The following is a 23,361-nucleotide window of genomic DNA, read 5'->3' as shown; positions in this document are numbered from 1 at the left end:
GTAACTTGTGGTTCATGAGAAGTAAAAACCGTTAGAATCTCTCACAGAGGTATTAGGTTTGCGCATTGCGAGAACGAAGAACAAGATTATGTGAGATTACGGATATTCGCCAAATGAAGGAGTGGATCTCGGTAGTGCCAGGGGACAAGGGGGCTCTTCCAAGGTTGATCCAGCGGATGACTCTTCCTGGGAGGAGCTCCGCCTACAACATACGAGCTAGTCCTGTCAAAGATTGGTAAAGATGTTCTGATTGGAGAGGACCTCGAGAGGGAATCCATTATTTTTTGACTGCTCATGTCCGCTGGACCTTTAAATAATTACAAATAAATAATCAGGGAGCAAAAGCAGCAAGGTACGCATAACTAGCGGAGCTACTAAGATTAGTTATACATCGTTAAACTTTCAGGCCCCGTTGCCAACTCTGCCAACCTTGGAACTTGTCAAAGCCAAGGCACCAGCGCTCTAGATACCCATGGACCCGAGGGTATATCTGAAATGCCAGGTGCCAAGTCAGACTAGAAGCGAATAAACACCCGAAGCAGCACTAGCTGCTTGAAAATAGATGGAGACATAGGTCAGGCCACCCATGTCAAAGACAGTCTTCCACGTCATGCGACACCGCACTACCTTCGTTTCGTGATTCTAATCCTGCTTCGTTGTGGTTGTCTCCGTAGGTGACTTGATGTTTTTCTGTCTAGTGTAAACTTCATTTGCGACATTGAGACTATGATTCTACCAATTTGATTTCTATCTTTCGCATAGTACTTGTATAACTGCGTAGCATTCGCTGTCTTTCGCAAGATCAAGGGCGCTTTGTCCCGATACAGTCCTCGCGTTGATGTCGGCACCAGCATCAATGAGTAGCCTTGCTTTCTCATCAGATTCATCTGTTGAAGAATCTCCAGCAATTAGGTGCAATGCGGTCTCGCCAATTTTGGTGGTTGCATTCACATTCGCACCGGCATCGAGTATAAGTCGGATTGATTGCTTTTCGCCATACGCAGCTGCAGAATGCAATGGGGTTTTTCCTTCATCGTTGGTTGCCTCGACGTTGGCATCGGCTCCAAGAGCGACACGCACTAGCTCCGCGGAGCTTTCAGCTGCCCGATGCAAGAAAGTGTCCCCTCACCTTCATAGACACATCCGCACCATGGCTGAGAAGCAGATTAACGCAGGTTGGATCATCTCTGCCTGCATGATGTAGCACGGGATCTCCATTGTTGTTAATAGCATTCACGTCCGCTCCAGCCTCAAGAAGAGATTGAACTATCTCGAGATGCTCATGATCGGCAGCAATGTGCAGCGCTGTGTTCCGGTAGCACTCTGTTTCTGAGATATCGGATCCAACATCAATCAGGAGCTTTGCAATTTGTTGGTTCCCAAACAAGGCCACTACATGCAATGGTGTTTCGTGATCGATATTCCGTGCGTTGATTTCAGCCCCAGACTTGACGAGTAATTCAGTCACCGCGACCGAATCCCCAGCAGCTGCATTGTGCAATGGTGTCACGCCGTCATAACTGGGCGCAGAAACATTCGCTCCGGCGTGAATCAGAAGTCGTGTGGCTGCCTCATTCCCCCCTGAACAGCGAGGTGGAGCGCCGTGAAATCACGGGAGGAAATTGTAGTAGAAATGTCGGCTCCATCCCGAATCAGCACTTCGAGGAGCTCAAAATTATCTTCGACGACAGCTTGATGCACAGATGTAACTTGGCTCTCGGGCGCTTGATGATCATCCTCGTTTCTGTCGCAAGAACATGTACGAAGAGGCTCAATATCAGCCATGTTGTCCGTTGAAACAGAAAGGATTCTTCCAAGGCCCTTCGTGAAACCCTCTGATATCATATATTGCAGTGGGGGTTTCCAGAGCAGGATGACTAAGCGGCCATGATAGCAACGCAGACACCTTTCCACCTTCACTTCTCAGTAGTCACCCCATGGTAGGGTCCCCTCTTCAATATGTATATATATCTAAGCTCGTTCAGGTAAGTGATCTGCAGTATCGGCTGACATGACACATATTTTTCAAGGCATTCCAGGTCTGGTTCCAAGGTTCTACCTCTGGCTAGGAACCATATAAACATCCAGGTACGTACCTCTGTTTAAAAAAAGGAAAAAAAAGGAAAAGAAGGACAAGGTGAGGCTAAAAAGGCTATATCTCCAGAGTTCGGCCAAGGCCCCGGGGGAACCACTCAATTAATTCGAAACCAGTGATCCCCCTCAATAAACAAACCTGAAAGGTCCAGAGTTAAATGTCACTGGACAAAGACCCTATGTTGTAATTATGTTGTCAGATATTCAGTGAGCAGGACGTCCTAAGCGCCAGAAAGCGGCGCCACCCCGATCGGGAAACTTGCATCCGGGGTCCTAAAATCCGGTATGCAGGTAGACCCCTGACCTTGATTGATAATCAGAATCTGTTCGTGCTTATGAACTATGTATGTACACGGAGTTAGTCGGTCATAGTGGTGATAAAGATCATAAAAAAAAAATAGTTATGTACGTGCATCGGAGATTGCCATGAATATCCGATCTTTAGATCGGTTCTCGATCTGTTCTTTGGAACGTCTACGGGTGGATGAAACTTCGGTTAGGTACCGAGTCCCATGCGGAACGTCCGAATGTGGGCGGGGTCCGAGGGTTATGCATGGCCATGTGTATTTGTCATATTTATTTGTATACTACAATACTATCGTACATTATTAGAAAAGTAGTTACGGAGTACTCCGTGATGTAAAGAGATACGAGATCGAAAATAAGATCGATCCTTCATAGACTAGACTAGACTAGACTAGAATAGAAGAGCTAGGATCATAAACCCGTAGTTAACCTTTCGTTGGCTTATTGATCTGCTCTGAAACTTGCGGTCAAGTGACCCAATCAGATAGATGCCGCGTACCCGAGTGGCTCGACATAAAACCTGCATAAATCACGTGGCGCAAAAACGTGGCCGCAAACAGAATCAGAGCACTGTACGCCTTACCTCCAGGGCTGCATCTGAACACTCATATTTGTACTACGCATAGCCCTTTAATTCAATTTGGGAAGTATGTACGGATTAGGCATGAAATCAGGATGAAATCAATATCAAATAATGCCCCTGTCCAGATCGCAAATTTTCTCGGATCATATCTTGCCCGGGTCCGAGGCCCACCTATCCCACTTATTCCACTTATCCGTACTTTATTTGCATATTTGCATATATCGCGTTCATAAATCCGACAACCCCCCCTTTATATATAGCTGGCAGTTGACGTCCATATCTAATTCTCATGCCACTAATTTTTCGACATTCCTTAACCTTTCTATCCCCCGCATAGCTTCAGGAACCCACGCATTTTTCATTCTAATTAGCAAATACATACTCAACTACTGTCGACTATATATCGAAACCTTAATTCGCTACCTGCCCATCATGGCAGCTGACTCAGACCCTCAGGTCTCGGACAAGATCGAGTCCTCCGCCCCAACGAAAATTCCATACTGGCGATTGGTCTTTGACCAAGGTGTCGTCACACAAGAGATCATCGACCACCCATACCCCGGTTCAGGAACAGATGAGGACCCTTTTGCAGTAACATGGCTTCCCAACGACCCTCGCAATCCCATGAACTTCAGCGAGGTGAAGAAATGGACTTTTACCATGCTGGTCGCCGTCGCAACCTTGGCTGTTTCACTGGTGTCATCTGCCTATACCGGCGGTATTCGAGAGATTATGGTGGATTTTGACATTGGACAAGAAGTTGCCACTCTTGGTGTTTCGCTTTTCGTTCTCGGTTTCGCGGTAAGATCTCATCTTTTAGATATTTACTCTTGCGCAATCTGCTTTGCATGCATACTAACGTTATTTCTTTGGTATAGATCGGACCATTGCTCTGGGCTCCACTGAGTGAGCTGTTTGGTCGCCAAGTACTGTTCATTGGTACCTACGCCGCCCTCACGGCTTTCAACGCCGGTGTCGCAGGTTCTAGAAATGCCTGGTCTATTATCATCCTTCGCTTTTTCGCCGGTTCATTTGGATCTTCGCCTTTGACCAACGCCGGTGGTGTCATTGCGGACATGTTCCCCGCTAGACAGCGAGGTATCGCCATGAGTTTGTTCGCCGCTGCACCTTTCCTCGGCCCTATCATCGGCCCCATCGCTGGTGGATTCATTGGTATGAGTGACGGTGGCTGGCAATGGGTCATGGGTTTCCTTGCCGTCTTTGCTGGTACTGTTTGGATTATTGGCTCTCTGACGATCCCCGAGACCTATGCGCCCGTGCTACTCCGTCGCCGTGCGGAGAGACTGTCGAAGCTGTCAGGCCAGGTCTACCGGAGTAAGATTGAAATCGACCAAGGCAAGGTCTCTCTTAAGGACTCTTTCAAGGTGTCGCTCTCCCGCCCTTGGATTCTGTTGTTCCAGGAGCCTATTGTGTTCCTGCTGTCTCTCTACATGGCTATCGTTTACGGTACCTTGTATATGATGTTCGCCGCTTTCCCCATTGTCTACGAGCAGTCCCGTGGCTGGAACCAGGGTGTTAGTGGCCTCGCCTTCCTCGGTATCATGATCGGAATGTTGTCTGCCGTCATCTACTCCCTCTTTGACAACAAGCGCTATGTTGAGGTATCCGACAGATATAATGGCTTCGCACCACCGGAGGCACGTCTCCCGCCTTGCCTCGTCGCATCCGTCGCAATTCCAGTCGGTCTATTCTGGTTCGCATGGACTAACTACCCCTCAATCCACTTCATGGTCAGCATCGCAGCCGGCGTTCCCTTTGGCTTCGGAATGGTCCTAGTCTTCCTCAGCATCATGAACTACCTCATTGACTCCTACACCATCTTCGCCGCCTCCGTGCTAGCCGCCAACTCCGTTATCCGTTCCCTATTCGGTGCCGCTTTCCCTCTCTTCACCACCTACATGTACAAGAACCTGGGTATCCACTGGGCCTCATCGATCCCGGCCTTCCTGGCGCTCGCCTGCGTGCCCTTCCCATTCCTGTTCTACAAATACGGACCGGCGATCCGTACCCGTTGCAAGTTCGCCGCCCAGTCCGAGGCATTCATGCGCAAGATCCAGGAACAGGCCATTCCAGAACCGATGGAAGATGAGAAAGAGGAATACGACCGCACAGAGGCTCTGCCCGACGGTTCACTCTCCAGCGAATCCCAGGACGGCGTTGAAGAACTTGCTAATACGGAGCGCATTCGCAGCCGTGCGCACTCCCTTGCTTCTATTCGCACTGGTGCCTCGTTGGCTCGCTCGGTTACGTATGAGGGAAATCCTTACGATATCGACCGTGTCCACACCCGTGAATCCTTCAAGCAATAGGCGGCTGATGATCAGCTGTTTATTCCCTCTCACCTTACCATCTCTGTCCGGGCTTGTCATACCTATACATGCCTGTGTCACTAATCATAGTTTCTATTGACCCCTTTGCTTTGGGATCACTAAAAGTGCCCTTTTTGCGTGTTATACCTTTGTTTCTATTTTGATACCCGTTCATATCACCAAGGGCAACCTCATCCGACTAATGTTTTTATGGGCTGCATTTGTATAGCTGGAGTTTGGGATTGATTTTGAAAACACATACCTACACATACATACCAGGCTACTTTCGGACGCCTTTTCTACAAGTCTATATATCTCTTCCATGAATAGAGTTAAATGTAAACAAATCAAGCCAACCCTAATTAGAACCGCATCCGGGACTGATCTCGGCATTTCCCCCGCTTTTCGGCTCTTATCGCCACAATCCCCGAGGTCGGATTTCAAAGCCATTGTTTCTTGACTCACAATTTTCTTTACTTCCACCTTCAACTATCCTCACTCAAATAACCATATGAGGTCTTGGTCATGAACCCCCTCCGAAATGCCCTCTTACCAAGGGCCTCAACCTCACCCTCAACCCCTCTCCGACCGATAACCCCCAAATCCAAGCCGCAAGTATTGCGCCCACAGCGCCCACAACACCGATACAACTCGGACTCCTCTACAGGAAAGACACCAGCAGAGAGAAATGCCACACCTGCACACCCACCACACTCGCACTCGCACTCGCACCATTCAAGCCCCTCAACTCCACCCTCGCGCCCAGGCACAACCCCTGCCGCAGCCGCAGCCGGAGCACCGACCACACCAGCGCGAAGTCGCGGCTTCCGCGCGGTGGTAATGGCCGGCCCGCTGGGGAAGTTTGGGAGATGGTACGCGCGCGCGCAAGATCGCAAGCCGTATACAACGCAGTTCTGGAGCTCGATTGTTATCTACCTGTGTGGTGATCTGAGCGCGCAGATGCTGTTTCCTTCTGAGGTTCCTGCGCCTGCGAAATCGGACGCGGAAGATGGGGATACGGTGGAGGGTGTGGTTGCGGACGGGGAGACTGTGAGCGCTGGTTATGATCCGCTTAGGACTCTGCGGAGTTTGTGTGTTGGTGCTGGGTCGAGTATTCCTACTTATCACTGGTATGTTTTTGTGATGCGGATTTGATTATGCGACGGGCGACGGGCGACGTGCGACGGGCGACGTGCGACGGGCGACGTGCGACGGACGATCAAGGATATTAGATTGTTACATATTAGTTGGGAGGTCTGTATCCGTATTGTACACTGTTAGCTGATATAACTGCTTTCTCAGGTTCATGTTCCTCGGCAACCATTTCAACTACCCGAGCAAATTCCTCTCGATCCTGACGAAGGTCGTCGTGCAGCAGACGTGTTTCACTCCTGTCTTCAACACGTACTTCTTTAGCATGCACTCTCTTCTTGCTGGTTCGACGTTCGAGGAGACGTGGGAGCGGGTGAAGAAGGCTCTCCCTGTCAGTATCAAAAACAGCGTCAAGCTCTGGCCGATTGTTACTGCGTTCAGCTTCATGTACGTGCCGGCGCAATTCCGGAACGTCTTTTCTGGGTGCATTGCGGTTGGCTGGCAGACCTATCTGAACTGGTTGAATCTGAAGGCTGCTAGGGAGGTTGCGGCTGCTGAGGCGCTGGCTGAGGCGCAGGGGATGGGTGCTGGTTCGTTGCATCCTGTTTCTGGGGGGAACATGATCTCTGCTGGGACTATATGAGTGCGTGAACGGTAGACTTGGAAGTATAGTTGAGGCTGAGTGGAGGTATATATTTATAGATCCCGTGGAGTATTGGCGTTGGGATTCTTCTGTTTTAGAGCGATGCATGGGATACCAAGAGCAATTACTTAGATCAATAGACTTCAGTCTCTTTTGCTATTTGAATTCCATGTAATATTCAAGATCTTTACGATTATCAAGTATGTGATGGCCAGCCAGTAAGAACAACGGGATTCTTAAGGCAGCTCCCTCACCATCGCAATGACGCACCCGAACATCAACTCTATCTAACAGGTTATGATTCCCTCCCGTCGCAGGCATGTCCTGCCCAGAGAGAGATGAGAATGAATCTGACTACGGATCCGACTTCACTCCAGACGAAGAGGATCTGTTAAACAATCTGTTAAACAAAGCCGTCGCGGAACATGCGACCGCCGACGCCACTTTCATCTCGACATCAACCTGGCCCTCAACCCCAACGCCGATCGAACACATCACCGCACCAAAATCCCCAGGACTCGCCGAGCTCGATTCATTGCAACCAGAAGCTCTAGAAGCACTCCTTGCAGATATCGAGGATGGCATTGAGCCAGCTAGCGCTCGGCTGCCTAAGGTGCTGGGCCGGGAACAGCCTTACTCGCCATGGCGGCAGTCGCAGCCTCGACCAGGTCAGGCGGTTAGATGGGGTGCGAGGACGAGTGAAATGGGGAGGTCAGATCCGCGCGCTGGCAACAGCAACAGGAGTAGCCCGTTTGGTATGCTTTATCGTCTCTATTTTTCCTCTTCGCCTTCGTTGATCATCCACACTTTCCCATTCCCATTACATTGGTCCCGTTACATCCAACCCGAATTGAGCTGACGACATCTTCTCCGAAGCGTTTAGTCGAGACCGCTGATTCAACTGAGGGCCGAGAAAGAGAACGCGAGCGCAACGCAGCGCGCGCGCTCGAATTGACACAGCAAGATCCTGTCACCGCAGCGCTCGATACTCGATCCCCCGTCGAACGGTTCCGGCAAGCACCTAACAAAGCGTTTTCGGTGACGGATCTGGTCTCGCCGGCTTGGTGCGAGCTGCAGTACTGGTTCTCGTTGACTAAACATGGGCGGAAGAAGAGGACCGCTGCGATGAAGAGGGGGAGTACCATGCACAAGACGCTCGAGGATGAGATCTACACTACCGTCCCTGTGGAAATCACGACGAAAGAGGACGCGTGGGGTCTCAGGATTTGGAATGTTATACAGGGACTGCGCATGCTGCGCGAGTATGGTGTTACGCGTGAGCTGGAGGTTTGGGGCGTTGTCGATGGGGAATTTGTTAATGGCATCATTGATCAGTTGTCCTATGAATGTCCCAATCCGGAGCTTGAGACTACTGCTGCTGGGTTCTATGCCGATGCTGTAGCATCGCGCGCTGCGCTGCCGGAATATCAGATGTCCTTGTCGGATTTTTTGCTTTCTTCTTCGCAAGGCGGGATGAAGCTTTCGGACCTGGGGCAGAGTGAAGCTGCGGAAACGGGGTACACTGAGCCAGAATTGCCTGCGGCGGTCTATAACCTGCGCCGGATTTATTTGACAGACGTGAAGACAAAGGGTAACCGATCACTACCGAATGTCAAAAGCACGGGGTTTCGGCCTACTCTTCTCCAGCTGCAACTCTACTACCATATGCTCAACCGGCTGATCACGAGCGACGATGTCACTATCGATCGCCTTGCCGCTCGTTACGACTTCGACGCCGAGAAACCGTTCACGAACGCCTTCGTTTCGGAGGTGGGCGGCCTGAACGACCAATTCTTCGACGCCCTTTCCTCCCAAGAATCCGAACAGAGCCGGGATCCTTCCACTGCTAGCCAGGACTCAATCGATACCCTTCTAACACATAACAACCTCTCCCGTCTTTGGAGTCTCATGATACAGCAACTCCGCCTCACATTCCTCCCCGAAGATTCCCCCGACACACAATCCGTCGCACCATCAATCCCATCACTTTCCCAGCCAGAGCTTTTGGAACCATACTCAACCCTCCTCTCGCCAGTGCTTACGGCTAGATATCTCTCATCTGTCCCCGATGAAGACCTAAACAGACAGCTCATCGGAAGTCGATCTCTCCTCTTCGATCCGACAACCCTCACCTCCTACCTCGCTGACCAGATGACCTGGTGGCGCGGCAAACGAGATCCCGTTGGCGTGGATATCATGGACGCGTGGAAATGTCGGGTCTGCGAGTTCCGCGATGAGTGCTCTTGGCGCGAGGAGCGTGAGATGGCCTATGCGAGACGGGGTGGAGGTCGGAGAGCTGGGCCCATTGCGGATATATGATCTGTCTTGGTTGAGCCTGAGTTGAGACTTGCTTTTTTGTTACATTTAGCAAGTGCAGGAATATGCAGTTGGTAAGCACTGAGCATGCTCTTTTACTATGTACATTATATTGCGCCTGTTGAGGTCATCTTCATCCGGAGGTCATATACTTGTTTTTGATTCTGCGCAGGACCAGGCATTGCAATATTTGCATCTAATAGTCCTGATTTTGGAAAGGAAATCGCCAATACTCAAATAAACGAAAGACATCATCCATAAAAAGCCATAAACACATTGCACTCAAAGAGGATACCTCCTAACCTCATCCTCCTTCTCAACATCCAACCCCCCTCAACCTGCAGTCTATGCTTCTCATCCAGATACTCCAACAAAACATCCTGATACTTCTCCTTCCCCTTGTACCTCCCAACATCATCCCCCCAGCTCCTAACCGCATCCGCCAAACGCCCAGGGACATAAGGTTCCTCAGCAATACCAGTAACAGGCTCAAAATAAGTCCGAATGGTAAAAACCACCGCCCCAGACCTGGGCAATCTCCTCAACGACTGCCTCTCGGAGCGGAAGAAATGATTCTCAATAGCCCTGTTCTTCTCCGCCGTATTCCACGACACCGTCTCGGCATCCTCAGGCCCAATACTATGCGACCACGCCAGGTTATCGTCGACCTGGATGAAATAATTGTTCCGAAGAACCGGCTCTTCGGGCCGTAGTCGGCGGAAGAAATTCAGCATTCCCTTTTCCAGCTTGCTCTTGTACTGCGGCACGTCGCCTGATGTGTGGATTTCTGAGAGCCGCATCCCGAACTTGTCGCTCAGCCGCCAGAATCCCGCTAGTAGGACTGCGCCGGCGAGGAGGTAGTATTCGCCGTCTGGGCGCTCGATCATTAGTGCTAGGTCGTCTTGGACGAGTCGGGCGGCTGTTGCCATTGGGTCTTCTGGGAGTGGGCGTTGGGTTATGTTGAAGGTTTCGTGCGTTACTTTGTTGGTTATTCCTGTTGCGGTCTTGGTGAACATGCTTGGGTATCTTTCGGGGAGGTAGGCGCATCTGATAGAGGAGTTAGGGGGGAGTTCTTGGATATGGATATACATGTTTTCATCGCTCTTACAGTTCTTCTAGTAGTTCAATTGCAGCATCCATTGCCTCTGGTGCGGTGTGGCAGCATTTGCTCCCGCGTTCTTCAATGCGGCGTGCTTTGTCGGCGTGGTACTTTAAATAGTGGTTGTCGAGCTCTGTGTTCCGGGTATATGAGGTCAATGGGCTGCTGAGATCTGGCTATGGAAGAACGACTCACCGATCCATTCGTCCCATTTCATGCTTCTTAGACCTAGTGTGACGTAGTATTTTCTGCGGGAGAGGTTAAAAGACGGCCAGCAATATCTCTAATGGCTTTGTTCAACTTACGGGCCATATCTAAACGGCCGGTAGGGAATTGGCTTTGTCGAGTGGACATCCCATCCCGCGTATGGGGCGGCTGTTGGCCGTTTGAAGTCCGATGGAATCCATTCTATACAGAAATTTAGACTTTATCACTCTTGCATGCACTGCATTTACTTACCACCAGGTGGCCTAGTGACCTTTCCTTTCACGGGTTTCTCTAGATCACTTCTCGAGGCTTTGGTCGTACTAGAAACCCACTTCCGTGAGACGACGATAATAAGCCATATACAGACAGCGAAAATGATAAAGATATCCAAGGCCTGTTTCGTTGGGATGGATAATATAGTTCCCCATATGGACTCAAGTACCGACATGGTCATGGCAAGATTGTTCCAGGCAGTAGCTAGTTCGAGGATACATTGAGGATAGAAGCTGAGGAACTTTAGTAGTATATAGTAAATGCAGAGCCTTATCAAGTCTGGAGTGCGGAGAAGGATATTAACCGCCCAGATGGTCCTCTCATGCGAGATGCCGTGTTAATCCGATACGAGATAGTCCATCTTTGGTCAACATGTCAATGTGGCAGGAAATAGAGACCGTCCTTTTTGAGCTGTCAAATCCGGGACTGCATGATTTTGTCCTTGGTTTGTCTGTCGTTGGCCTCCACCGAAGCGGAGTAAGGGTTTATCTGCGGAGAAAAGCTAAAAGTTGAGGGAAATTTTGCCCTAATTGGGAAAGGTGAAGCTACGCATGTACTTGATACCCTCTTGTGTTATTTATTTGTTTGCACTCGATGCGAGTGAATGTTTCACTGTTGATGTTTTTACATAATTCTTCTAGAGGTTTTATCCAGAAAGATTCAAGACCTATACATGGCCTGCGACTGTTCGTTGGAGAAGACAGTATTCGCCCCATTTGCGTCGGAAGCGAGCTGGGATGATCGGGAAATCAGGAATCCAGATCAATCGACCTAAAAGACCTGTTTGAGACGCATCGAGGAAGCTTGCGCAGGAAAGCGTCTCCCACTGCGCCTTGTCCAGGAGGTAATGGGGCTCTAGCTCAGTTGCGTCGTGACCAGGGAAGTAAGAGTCAACCAGGAAAGAACATTGAGAGATATCCACCTGTTGTAAAGTCAGCATAGGGTATAATAGTTCTAAGGCTACGTTGAGACACTTACGTATTTAGTAGGGTCCTCGATGTTGAGATCATTCATGCCAGATGGAATCTGTGAGGCACCATCCAGACGCCCAATATAACTTGGCGCATCTGGGAATTCGCCCGGAAGTAGTCCTCGGAATTCACTTCGGATAAACTTGGCGCGCATGTCGTTGGGAAGGAAATACGATGACGGGAAGCGATACCACTCCTTGCCGAAACACACCGAGTCTCCTGCCTGTGCGATATCCACACGTTGTAGTGGCTCGAACACCTTCAATGGAGCGTTATAAGCCGTAACCATACCTAGAGTGCGGAGCATGCCAGCGTTCAGACCAACAAGAACAACTGACACAGCTGCAGCAATCTTTAATTTAGTTGGTACGCGGCCGATCAGCTCCTTTTGGTTAGTGGAGCCAAGGTAGGTTAGGATAATATGGAAGCTCAAAGCCCCGCTAAGTGCCAGGAACGGGTATGCTGGGTACATAAACCGCTCTTCCTTGTGTGGCTGGACCGAGAAAATCCCGAACCACATATAAAAAGGAGCGACCAGGGCCATGGACCGCAATGAGGTTTGCAAGGAGGCGGTGTGCGATCGGAAGACGATCTGGAAAAGTAGGAGGGGCGCGGATAGCATGGCGAGAACAAACCAGACATTGAAGTTGAGCAAGAGGTTTCGAATATAGAAAGTCCATGGCTCAGTTCCAAAGATATCTGGTCCCTTACCTTCTCCACCCAGGACGTTGTATGCAACAATGTTCCAAGGCACGAGAACGAGCTTTTGGAAGAAAGCATAGTCAACCGCAACTTCTAGAGCCTGTGATACAGCTTAGTAAAGAAATTGAAACCAAGTATGAAGTCACATACCAGGATCGACAAACAACGAGTGATACCATCAAAGACATTGTACAACAGTGAGCCGAAAGATCCAGGAATGAAACTGACAATAGCCTCCTCAGCTAAAAGAGGGACAATGAGAGCACCGGCAAACGGCCACCCAACAATTGTCCCCAGGCCAAACCACATGATGCCCTTCGCTGTTTTTCGGCTGTTTTTCCAATCCAGGAAAGACGCCAGACCAAGCATAGACATATACATGGTAAAGGTAGAGGGCAAAAAGGCTGTCGAAGCATGAAACATGCCAGGGCTGAGTGTGATGATCATGACAAAAAACAGACCGATCCGGGGACTGAGTGTACGACATATCGCAGAGTATAGTCGAGTCTGGCAGGCAGTACACAGAAATGCAAGAGATAGGCGAATTGTGTAGAATTCAGCTGTCTTGCTATGGACCACCAAAGATGCGATCTTGCCTACAGCAGCATGGAGCGACACGTAGAGCCAGCTCCGGATAGAATAAACCGGAGAATATTCCCAGGTTTGAAGACCGTATCCATGCTGCAGATAATGTGTAGGTTCCCAGAAATTGAACACCTCATCACAATCCTGAATTGGAGAGTATAGTGCGGCGAGAGTGTTGGCAAGTAGGAATATGTAGAGAGTGATGTTGAGGGGAATGTAGAAGGGAGCTGGTGGCGGTCTATACATAGGTTAGCACCATGTTTGATTTCACATAGATTCATGAACATACTGCTTCTTTGTCCGAGGCTTATGGGCATCCCCTAGGGCATTGTCGTTTCCTGCCATCTTGTACGTTGAAGTTAAGTCGAAAGGCCATCATCATGACAGAGCTGCGATAACCGATAACCGATAAGACATTGTTGACCGCCCTTCAGAGTCTGGCAAAATAAAAAAAAGTTTCCCGTCCGGCTTTTGATCTTTCGAATTGAACTGGGTTTTATTCAATAAGTTTTTGAGTTGAAGATTCAGTATGGATGGACATCAAAACCCTGCAACTGACAGCACAGGTGCCGGTGAAGGCCCTGCCTCGAAAAAACCCTGTCTTATCGAGACACCTATCGCAGGGTCCCAAGACATGGGCGCAACCAGTCTGAATGCTGGAGACAGCACAGCTGAGAAGCCAAGCTATATCCCCGGATTGAACCTTATTCAACACTCCTCCGACAAACAAACCGGTTCGGCTTTGACCGAACACACAATCAAGCAAGAGCAAGAGCAAGATCAACCAGTAAACCACCAAGAAGCCGAGACGGAAAGCAAGCAAGCGGAAATCCAGCACATATCCCAGCACGAGCCCACCGAAATACTGATAAAGAAGGAGACAGAGGCGAAACATATCACAAATGAGCCCACTGCTCCTCTCAGCGAAGCTATGGATGTCGCGCAAGATAACCACCAAGACAATATGATCGAAGCCACTGGCCAGGCGGGCGATGCCGAAGAAGAGGAGCATCCTGAGTGGGAGGTTGACTCTTCCCCGTACGAGTCATCTTCAGACAGCTCCGATTCCTCGGACTCTGACGATAGCGACGATGAAGACTACCCAATCCTCAGTGCCGAGGAGCAAGCGCAGATCCTCATGCGGGCGGAAGGTGGCTCTGATGACGAGGGAGATGGCAAGGGGAAATCAGGCGGACAACTGCGGACCACGAACGAGATCGAACACGAGGTCCTGCCTGTCCCTGACGTCAAGATCACCCCCGAGATGAAGATTGTGTTCCTCGGCAAAGTTCATGCCGCTATCGATAACAATGTTCTTATCGAGGCTAATACCTCTGGAGAATATCAGGTGCTTGAGTCGGGCTCCTTGCTCTGCTCTGCTGATCGCCAGATTATTGGTGTAGTAGCAGAAACCCTGGGCAGAGTGGAGAATCCTCTGTATACTGTCACATACGCCACAGCCTCCGAAGTTCAAGAAAAGGGCTTAGTCAAGGGCAAGGATATCTTCTATGTTGAGGGACACTCCACCTTTGTGTTCACTCAGCCGCTCAAGGGCATGAAGGGAAGTGACGCTTCTAACTTCCACGACGAGGAAGTTGCCGCCGAAGAGATGGAATTCTCCGATGATGAAGCAGAAGCCGAGTACAAGCGGAAACTGAAGCAGAGGCGACTTGATCGAAAGGAAGCCAGAGAAGGCCCCAAAGGCAAGAAGCCAGCCCCAGGACCTTCCAAATTGAACCAGACCGAGCTCAACTACGACGATGCCGGCGGCGAGGAGGGATACACCCCTCTTGCACGCCCTACCAACTTCCACGAGATGATGAGAACTCGCGAGCCACCAGTTGAAGGCAACGAGCGTGGTGGGTTCCGTGGAAGGGGTCGTGGCCGAGGTGACCGTGGCCGGGGTGACCGTGCACGTGGAGGACGAGGCAGAGGTGGACGCGGAGGGAGGGAGTGGGACCAGGATCGCCGGCCCCAGCAGGCCAGCGGCCCAACCCACGAGTCCCAGCCTCAAGCGCAGCCCGCTGCTCCCTACAGCCAGCCAATGTACCAGCAACCCCAGCAGCCATACGGGATGCCCCAGCCCTTCGCCGCGTATGCGCAATACACACAGCAAGCCCAGAACCCGCAACAGCCGCAATTCGGCCAAGGTGGAGCGCAGCCACAGATGCCTTTCCAGTTCTCCCCATATCCGGCCTTCCAACAACCGCAACCCAATAATTTCCAGAACATGCAGCAGGGTGCTCAATTCAATCCTCAATCCCTGGCTCTCTTGCAACAACAACAACAGCAACAATTCCTGCAGCTTCTGCAGCACCAGCAGCATTACCAACAGCCTCAACAACAGCCCCAGCAGCATCAGCCTCCCCAGGCCCAAACTCCAGCTATGAACTTTGACCAAGTTAAAGCTCAGCTGGATCTGCTACGCAACCTGAGCGGCGGAAACCAGGGTCCTCCTCCTTCCTGATACTTTGTTTTTCATACATGTTCTTCTATGATAGATATCCTAGCATCGGCTTTGCATACGGAGCGTGGTTTATGTGGGTGGTTAAAAAGCTTTCCATAGCTCTAATTGAGTGCTTGTTTTGAATGATTTACGGTGTCAAACAGTAAATACCTGAAGTATCATGGATCATGTATGACAATGACAATGGCTATGAAGCAAGTTCGCTATCTGTAGACGTACAATAAACCTAGACGTTGATTATCTGTCGTAGGAAATGTTAATATTCAGCTGGCTTGGCACTCTTCGCGAGTGTCCAGAAGTTCTCCATCTTGGCTCGGGACAGGGCTGCTTTGGCAGCAGAGTCGGTCTCACAGATACGAGCACCGAACCATTTCCTGAAGGCTCGGCCTTTGGTCGGTCCTTCCCAGAGGAGATTACATGTGTTCGCGCTAAAATCCCGGGGCTCTCCCTTATCATCTTCAGTGGATAACCAGGAAACCTGAGCTTCAGGGCTGTCTGCAGGCACTCGATCGGATCCAGGGTTTTCGGTCCAATCAATGCGGTTCAGCATCAGCTTTCGATAATTGTTGATAGAGTGTTGGCCGCCCTCAACGATCACCAGGTTGAATCGGGGATGCATGACACACATGCCCGTCAGATTATTTTGTTCTGCGTTTTTGCCGATCTTGAAGCGGTTCCGGCCGCTTGCCAGACTGTCAATTCGATACACAGATTGGAATATGCCCAAAGAGGCATCCTTCTCTTTCTGAGCTTCCAACTTCTCGCGCCGTTGCTCCTTGGTCAGTTTGCGGTCTTCATTCGTCTGCTCGTGCGCTGCCTTCCGATCTGCGATCTCCTTGGTCACACGAGCTTCCACGGCCGTGGGGTCCTTCACAGCTTGCTCTCCCAAAACCCGCATCAGATTGGATTTCTTGACCTTTGGAGCCGGTGCTTCCACGAGTCCCAACCTGATCTTGGCTTGCTGTTCCTTCAGATCTGCCATGCGTCGCTGTCGTCGAATCTTGGCTTGTTCTTTCGGGGTAAGGAACATAGGCTTCTGTGCAGGCATGTGCTTGTCTTGAGGAGGTTCGAGCTCGATAGGATGCTGGACATAGCTGTTGAGGGTATCAAGTTTGATGTTTTCCGGGTTATCAATTGCGTCATAGTCGCTGCCATTAACCAATCTTGCATCCCACCACTCTACATCGGGCGGAGCAGGAACAAGGAATGCTTTCTCCACATCCATATCCTCGTCAAGCCCGGCCTGTCGCGATTTCTCTGCAATTCTTTTCTTCATAGCTTCCAGCTGTGCTTGTCTGCGTAGAGCCGCTGCCTGTTGGATGTATTTACCCTTTTGATTGAAAAGGAGCTCTCGGGTTTGTCGGGGCTTTGCAATAGTTGCTTTGGGGTTGAGAGAGGGGTCGAAGTAAGGATTATTCCTGATTTCCTCGGCGGACGGACCAGACAGATCAAGCTGAGGCCCACCAGCACGTTTTGGCTTAGACTGTCGTCCATTTGCACCACGATATTCCGGTGGAGCATCAGACAGAAGCGCGGGATGAAGGCCAACATCCAGACCACCGCGAGCCTTGGACATGCCCTCATCGTCATGCGCCGGTGGTTGGTAGGATGGTGCGGGTGCACTGGGTCGCGGCTGAGAGGGTACACTTGCTCGTTGAGTAGCAGCAGCAACTCGAGCTTTCATTTGTTCTAGTTTCGACATCGCAGGAGCGGGTGGTGGTGGTGGAGGAGGATTTGCAGAAGGTGCAGGCGGTGGTGTTGGGGTCGCTGGTAAGCTACCGTGCGCTTGTAGACGTGCGCGCACAGCTTCTGCTTTTGCCCTTGCTTCTGCCATTATTTTCGCAACATCTGGCTTGCCCGGGGCAGCACCTCCTTGACCTGGTGCTGGCGACCCATGGTTGGAGCGGGTCCTTTTCTGGGAGTTGTCGTGTTGACCCTCAGGGTGAGGACGCTTGAGCGCATTGCCCGATGCATCAGCCATGATGTAGACGGCTTCTCACTCGGTCTTCCGACGAAAGGAAAAACAAAAAGGTTGAATGCGTAAAGGATAGACAAGTAACAGCAGTTGTGCATCAATCCACACGGAACCCGAAAAGGGTAAGGCGGTGGCGCGATGGCAGAAAAGAAGTTGGTCCGGAAAAAAAAAGTTCGCTCCAGAACTAAAAGCACTTGGAGATCTTGTATCCAAGCACTTTGATTTCGCGCGACAGCGTTTTCTGTTGCTCAAGGAGCTGCAGGCTACAATGGCAACTTTCGCGCGCCCCGTCGCCTCGACGATTAATGGGGTCGACTTCAATGTCTACTCCGAGGAAGAGATTAAAGCTCTCTCGGTGAAAAGAATTCACAATACTCCGACTCTGGATTCATTTAACAATCCTGTTCCTGGTGGTCTTCAAGACCCTGCTATGGGCGCTTGGGGAGATCATGTGTAAGTCTTGACTTGAGTAGTATACTGTTCAATCTTTAACGTTTGAGTTTTTCTTATTCTACAGATGCACAACCTGTCGCCAGAACTCATTCACTTGTACCGGGCATCCTGGACACATTGAGCTGCCAGTACCATTCTATAATGTCACCTTCTTCGATCACATCTTCCGCCTTCTCCGAGCACAATGTGTATACTGTCTTCGCCTGCAGATGGGTCGCAACCAGGTCAACATGTACATCTGCAAATTGCGCCTTCTGCAATATGGCTTGGTTGACGAAGTCGCTGTTGTCGATGCGATGGGAGCCGTGAAAGGTAGCAAATCAAAGGCGACCAGCAAGGAAGGCGATTCGGACGACTCAGACGATCCCGATGAGGATGACTATATGCAAAAGAGGACTGATTATGTCACTCGGCGCATTCGCGAAGCCAAGAAGGAGGGCAAATTGGACGGTTTGATGCCTGGCGGACAAAACCCTATTGCCGCGGAGGCCAGGCGAGAGTTGATTAAGGCCTTCTTCAAGGATATCAATTCGTTCAAGAAATGTGTCAGCTGCAGCGGGTACGTTATGCAATATTCCTCGACCCCGACTTTGGCTTCCCAGCTAACATTATGGCAGAGTGTCCCCCGCCTACAAAAAGGATCGCTACAACAAAATCTTCCGAAAGCAATTACCCGAGAAGCAGAAGCTTGCAATGTTGCAAGGAGGATTCCAAGCACCGAATACCATGGTCCTTCTCGAGCAAGAAAGGAACTCCAAGTCCAAGAACGGCGTTTCTGAGATCCACGGAGCTGAGGAGGAAATTCGCCGTGGTGTGGCTGTCGTGCAGGAGGTACAGGGATCGACCGGCCAGGAATTCATGTCTTCTTCCGAAGTCTATGGAGCTCTTCATCTTCTTTTCCAAAAGGAAAGCGAGATCCTGCAGCTTGTCTACAACTCTCGACCTGTGCCCAAGGGAATGAAAGTTGTGTCGGCGGACATGTTCTTCTTCAAGAGTCTTTTGGTGCCACCAAACAAGTACCGCCCCGCAGTCCAGCAGGGTGCCGGAACGGTCATGGAAGCACAGCAGAACACTTCGTTCAATGCGATTTTAAAGGGTTGTGACACTATCAACCAAATCAGCAAGGAGATTCAAAACGAGGAAGAGAAGACCATGTCTCGGGCACGAAACTACAGTGACCTCCTTCAAGCCATCGTTCAACTCCAAGATGTGGTCAACGGGTTGGTGGACCGCGAGCGTACCTCTGTCACCGGCTCAGCTGCCTTAGCACAGCCTAACGGTATCAAGCAGATTCTCGAGAAGAAGGAAGGTCTGTTCCGAAAGAACATGATGGGCAAGCGTGTCAACTTTGCTGCTCGTAGTGTTATCTCGCCCGATCCTAACATCGAACCCAATGAGATTGGTGTACCTCTTGTCTTCGCCAAGAAGTTGACTTTCCCTGAGCCTGTTACAAACCACAACTTCTGGGAGTTGAAGGAGGCTGTTATCAACGGTCCCGACAAATACCCTGGCGCTTCTTCCATCGAGAACGAAAACGGACAAGTCATCAACCTCAAGTTCAAGAACCTGGAAGAGCGGACAGCTCTTGCCAACTCACTACTCGCACCGTCAAATTGGCGCCAGAAAGGTTCGCGCAACAAGAAGGTCTACCGTCATCTCACCACTGGTGACTACGTCTTGATGAACCGTCAGCCAACTCTGCACAAACCCTCCATCATGGGTCATAAGGCTCGTGTCCTTCCCAATGAGCGGGTTATTCGCATGCACTACGCCAATTGTAACACCTACAACGCCGATTTCGATGGTGACGAGATGAACATGCATTTCCCTCAGAATGAGCTTGCCCAAGCGGAAGCCAGAATGTTGGCAGATGCCGACCACCAGTATCTCGTTGCTACATCAGGAAAACCGCTCAGAGGTCTGATTCAAGATCATATTTCTATGGGAACGTGGGTTACGTGCCGTGACAGCTTCTATGACGAGGAGGATTATCACCAGTTGTTGTACAGTTGCTTGAGACCAGAACATTCGCATATTGTCACTGACCGGATCCAACTGGTTGAGCCTGCCATGCGCAAGCCCAAGTGTCTATGGACCGGAAAACAGCTCATCACGACAATCCTCAAGAATATCCAGCCTCCAGAGCGAGGAGGTTTGACCTTACTGAGCAAGTCTTCAACCCCTGGCGATCGATGGGGCGAGGGCAACGAAGAAGGAGAAGTTATCTTCCAGGATGGAGAGTACCTTTGTGGTATCCTTGATAAGAAACAGCTCGGTCCCACGGCCGGTGGTCTCATCGATGCCATCCATGAAGTTTATGGATACAGCATTGCTGGCAAGCTCATCGGTATTCTCGGAAGACTTCTCACTCGCGTCCTGAACATGCGTGGCTTCAGTTGTGGTATCGACGATCTTCGATTGACCAAGGAGGGTGACCGTATCCGTAAGGAGAAGTTGGCCACTGCTCCTCAAATGGGTCGCGAAGTTGCTTTGAAGTATGTCACCTTGGACCAGGCTCCTGGTGACCAGACTGCCGAGTTGAATCGACGATTGGAGGAGGTTCTTCGCGATGACGACAAGCAAAGTGGCCTGGATAGTGTTTCTAACGCCCGGTCAGCCAAGCTCTCCTCTGAAATCACCAGCGCCTGTCTCCCATACGGCCTTGCTAAACCTTTCCCCTGGAACCAAATGCAGTCTATGACAATATCTGGAGCCAAGGGATCCAGCGTTAATGCCAACCTGATTTCTTGTAATCTTGGTCAACAGGTTCTTGAGGGTCGCCGTGTACCACTCATGATCAGTGGAAAGACTCTTCCGTCATTCAAGGCCTTCGAAACTCACCCGATGGCCGGTGGTTACGTCTCTGGTCGTTTCTTGACCGGAATCAAGCCCCAAGAATACTACTTCCACGCCATGGCTGGTCGTGAGGGTCTGATTGATACTGCTGTCAAGACATCTAGATCTGGTTACCTGCAACGTTGTTTAATCAAGGGTATGGAAGGTCTCAAGGCTGAATACGACTCCTCTGTCCGTGAAGCGTCAGATGGCTCCATTGTCCAGTTCTTGTACGGAGAGGACGGTCTCGACATCACCAAACAGGTACACCTGAACGACTTTGATTTCCTTGCTCAGAACCACATCTCCATTTCCAAGCAAGTCCAAGCAGATGATTATCACATGCTGGCGAAGGATAATGTTACGAATTGGCACAAGGATGCCATGAAGGCGGTCCGCAAAACTGGAAAGATTGATGCTGTGGACCCTGTGTTGTCCCACTTCCCCCCTGGAGGAAACCTCGGAAGTACATCCGAAGCGTTCGCACAGGAGCTAAAGAAGGTATGGACTCGCTATCTCTTCGCTGCGATTATTTGCAATTCTAACAAGCTTTTCAAAATAGTATTCGGATGTCAACCAGAGCAAGCTCATTAAAGACAAGAAGAAGAACATCGAAGGCAAGGTTAGCAAGAGGACCTTCGAGGCCTTGATGAACATGAAGTACATGAAGTCTATCATTGACCCCGGTGAGGCGGTCGGAATTATGGCCGGTCAATCCGTCGGAGAACCGTCCACACAGATGACTCTCAACACCTTCCATTTGGCTGGTCACTCGGCAAAGAACGTCACACTGGGTATTCCCCGTCTACGTGAAATTGTTATGACAGCAAGTGCCAAGATTATGACGCCTACGATGACTCTTCTTTTGAACGAGGAGATTTCTAAAGAGGACTCGGAGAAATTCGCCAAGGCTATCAGCAAACTGAGCATTGCTGAACTTGTTGACAAGGTACAAGTCAAGGAACGCATTGGCTCGGGCATTGGCTACGCTAAGGCTAAAATCTACGACATCGAGATCGACTTCTTCCCGTCTGAAGAATATACCAAGGAATACGCCATTGAGACCAAGGATGTTCTGATTGCTCTGCAATCTAAGCTCATCCCTCGGTTGGTGAGACTCACCAAGGCTGAGCTCAAGAAGCGCAACGAAGAGAAGAAGGGCGTCAAGGGCACAACTTCTCAACCTGAAATCGGCGTTTCAGTCGGTAAAATCGCGGAGGCACCGAGAGGCGCCGACACCGAGGCCCAACCAGCCGACGACGACAATGAAGATGATGAGGATGATGCCAAGCGCGCCGCCGGAGCTCAGAACAGGGGCCACCAGGTCTCCTACGAAGGACCCGACGCCGCCGAGCAGGATATCATCAGACGCCAAGACACCCCCGACGAAGACGAAGATGACGAAAATGAAAGCAGCAAGCCTGCCAAGGCCACTCGCGACGTGCGCATGAAGGACGGCTCCGACTCCGATTCCGAGGATGAGTCCGATGACGAGACCGCCCAAGACAGCAAGGCGCGCGAGGAGGATGTGATAGGCAAATTCGAGGAGATTACGAAGTTCAAGTTCGACCCGAAGAAGGGCAACTCGTGCTCCATCCAACTGCAGTACGATGTCGAGACACCCAAGCTTCTCCTCCTTCCCCTGGTTGAGAAGGTTCTCCACCTCGCCGTCATTCAGTGCATCCCCGGCATGGGCAACTGTGTCTTCGTCCCGGCCGATGAGGCCAAGGGTGATCCAGCCAACATCCTCACCGAGGGTGTCAACCTTCTCGCCATGCGCGACTACCAGGATATCATCAAGCCCCACTCGATCTACACCAACTCTATCCACGACATGCTCAACCTGTACGGTGTCGAAGCTGCTCGCGCTACCATCGTCCGCGAAATGGATGCCGTTTTCGGTGGTCACAGTATCTCCGTTGACAACCGTCACTTGAATTTGATCGGTGATGTGATGACACAGTCTGGTGGCTTCAAGGCCTTCAGTCGTAACGGCTTGGTTAAGGATGCCTCGTCTGCTTTCGCGCGGGCCAGTTTCGAGACTACTGTCGGTGCCCTGAAGGACGTTGTGCTCGAGAGAGGTAATGATAATCTCAAGAGCCCTAGTAGCAGAATTGTTGTTGGCCGTGTCGGCACCGTCGGCACTGGTTCCTTCGACATTCTTGCTCCTGTAGCATAGTCTTTGACTGGATGGAGTTCTGCAATGTGTATGTCTTTTCCCCCTTCATATGTGTGTATATTGTGTTTATGCGAAGCTCTTATTCTTTTTGTGTTTTCGCTTCATCTTTGATGTGTCGATGATCTGGTGTTTGTCTTTTTGCAGCGGAACTCAAAAGTCCTGTTCATATTAGCATCTTGACTAGTTGAAAATAGATCTTTTCCTTAGGGTGTTGTAATATGGCTTTTACTTGTTTATAACCACTCCTCCCT

The 23,361-nt window shown here is 50.5% G+C and overlaps 8 protein-coding genes across 8 annotated transcripts; 4 read left to right on the top strand and 4 right to left on the bottom strand.

The window, feature by feature from the left end:
• Positions 1–747: 747 nt before the first annotated feature.
• On the bottom strand, positions 748–1,785 carry N7518_006230 (ankyrin repeat domain-containing protein; the record flags this gene model as incomplete). The annotated part of the gene is made up of 3 exons (XM_057187157.1): positions 748–1,100; positions 1,150–1,581; positions 1,614–1,785. The coding sequence occupies 3 exons, from the start codon at positions 1,783–1,785 to the stop codon at positions 748–750; spliced, it is 957 nt and encodes a 318-aa protein (XP_057038860.1).
• A 1,630-nt stretch (positions 1,786–3,415) lies between these two features.
• On the top strand, positions 3,416–5,313 carry N7518_006229 (MFS transporter; the record flags this gene model as incomplete). Its single annotated transcript, XM_057187156.1, has 2 exons — positions 3,416–3,784; positions 3,862–5,313. 2 exons carry the CDS (start codon positions 3,416–3,418, stop codon positions 5,311–5,313), a joined length of 1,821 nt encoding a protein of 606 aa, XP_057038859.1.
• A 525-nt stretch (positions 5,314–5,838) lies between these two features.
• N7518_006228 (Major facilitator superfamily domain general substrate transporter) lies at positions 5,839–9,367 on the top strand (the record flags this gene model as incomplete). The annotated part of the gene is made up of 4 exons (XM_057187155.1): positions 5,839–6,443; positions 6,616–6,995; positions 7,366–7,803; positions 7,932–9,367. The coding sequence occupies 4 exons, from the start codon at positions 5,839–5,841 to the stop codon at positions 9,365–9,367; spliced, it is 2,859 nt and encodes a 952-aa protein (XP_057038858.1).
• A 248-nt stretch (positions 9,368–9,615) lies between these two features.
• On the bottom strand, positions 9,616–11,118 carry N7518_006227 (heme-dependent oxidative N-demethylase family protein; the record flags this gene model as incomplete). The annotated part of the gene is made up of 5 exons (XM_057187154.1): positions 9,616–10,411; positions 10,473–10,635; positions 10,659–10,711; positions 10,769–10,871; positions 10,923–11,118. The coding sequence occupies 5 exons, from the start codon at positions 11,116–11,118 to the stop codon at positions 9,616–9,618; spliced, it is 1,311 nt and encodes a 436-aa protein (XP_057038857.1).
• A 492-nt stretch (positions 11,119–11,610) lies between these two features.
• Positions 11,611–13,546, bottom strand: N7518_006226 (dolichyl-P-Man:Man(6)GlcNAc(2)-PP-dolichol alpha-1,2-mannosyltransferase; the record flags this gene model as incomplete). The annotated part of the gene is made up of 4 exons (XM_057187153.1): positions 11,611–11,865; positions 11,922–12,716; positions 12,767–13,439; positions 13,491–13,546. 4 exons carry the CDS (start codon positions 13,544–13,546, stop codon positions 11,611–11,613), a joined length of 1,779 nt encoding a protein of 592 aa, XP_057038856.1.
• Positions 13,547–13,730: 184 nt separating this feature from the next.
• On the top strand, positions 13,731–15,668 carry N7518_006225 (RNA-binding snoRNP assembly protein NAF1; the record flags this gene model as incomplete). The annotated part of the gene is made up of 1 exon (XM_057187152.1): positions 13,731–15,668. The coding sequence occupies one exon, from the start codon at positions 13,731–13,733 to the stop codon at positions 15,666–15,668; it is 1,938 nt and encodes a 645-aa protein (XP_057038855.1).
• A 256-nt stretch (positions 15,669–15,924) lies between these two features.
• N7518_006224 (U4/U6-U5 snRNP complex subunit PRP3) lies at positions 15,925–17,649 on the bottom strand (the record flags this gene model as incomplete). Its single annotated transcript, XM_057187151.1, has 1 exon — positions 15,925–17,649. The coding sequence occupies one exon, from the start codon at positions 17,647–17,649 to the stop codon at positions 15,925–15,927; it is 1,725 nt and encodes a 574-aa protein (XP_057038854.1).
• Positions 17,650–17,911: 262 nt separating this feature from the next.
• Positions 17,912–23,110, top strand: N7518_006223 (DNA-directed RNA polymerase I core subunit RPA190; the record flags this gene model as incomplete). The annotated part of the gene is made up of 4 exons (XM_057187150.1): positions 17,912–18,096; positions 18,161–18,655; positions 18,714–21,432; positions 21,494–23,110. The coding sequence occupies 4 exons, from the start codon at positions 17,912–17,914 to the stop codon at positions 23,108–23,110; spliced, it is 5,016 nt and encodes a 1,671-aa protein (XP_057038853.1).
• Positions 23,111–23,361: the final 251 nt, after the last annotated feature.

Source organism: Penicillium psychrosexuale (assembly GCF_028828465.1).
Source record: "Penicillium psychrosexuale strain IBT 29551 chromosome Unknown utg000004l, whole genome shotgun sequence".
Classification (NCBI taxonomy): Eukaryota; Fungi; Ascomycota; class Eurotiomycetes; order Eurotiales; family Aspergillaceae; genus Penicillium; species Penicillium psychrosexuale.
The sequence above is the reverse complement of the archived record's forward strand: the minus strand, read 5'-3'. Positions and strand labels throughout refer to the sequence as shown.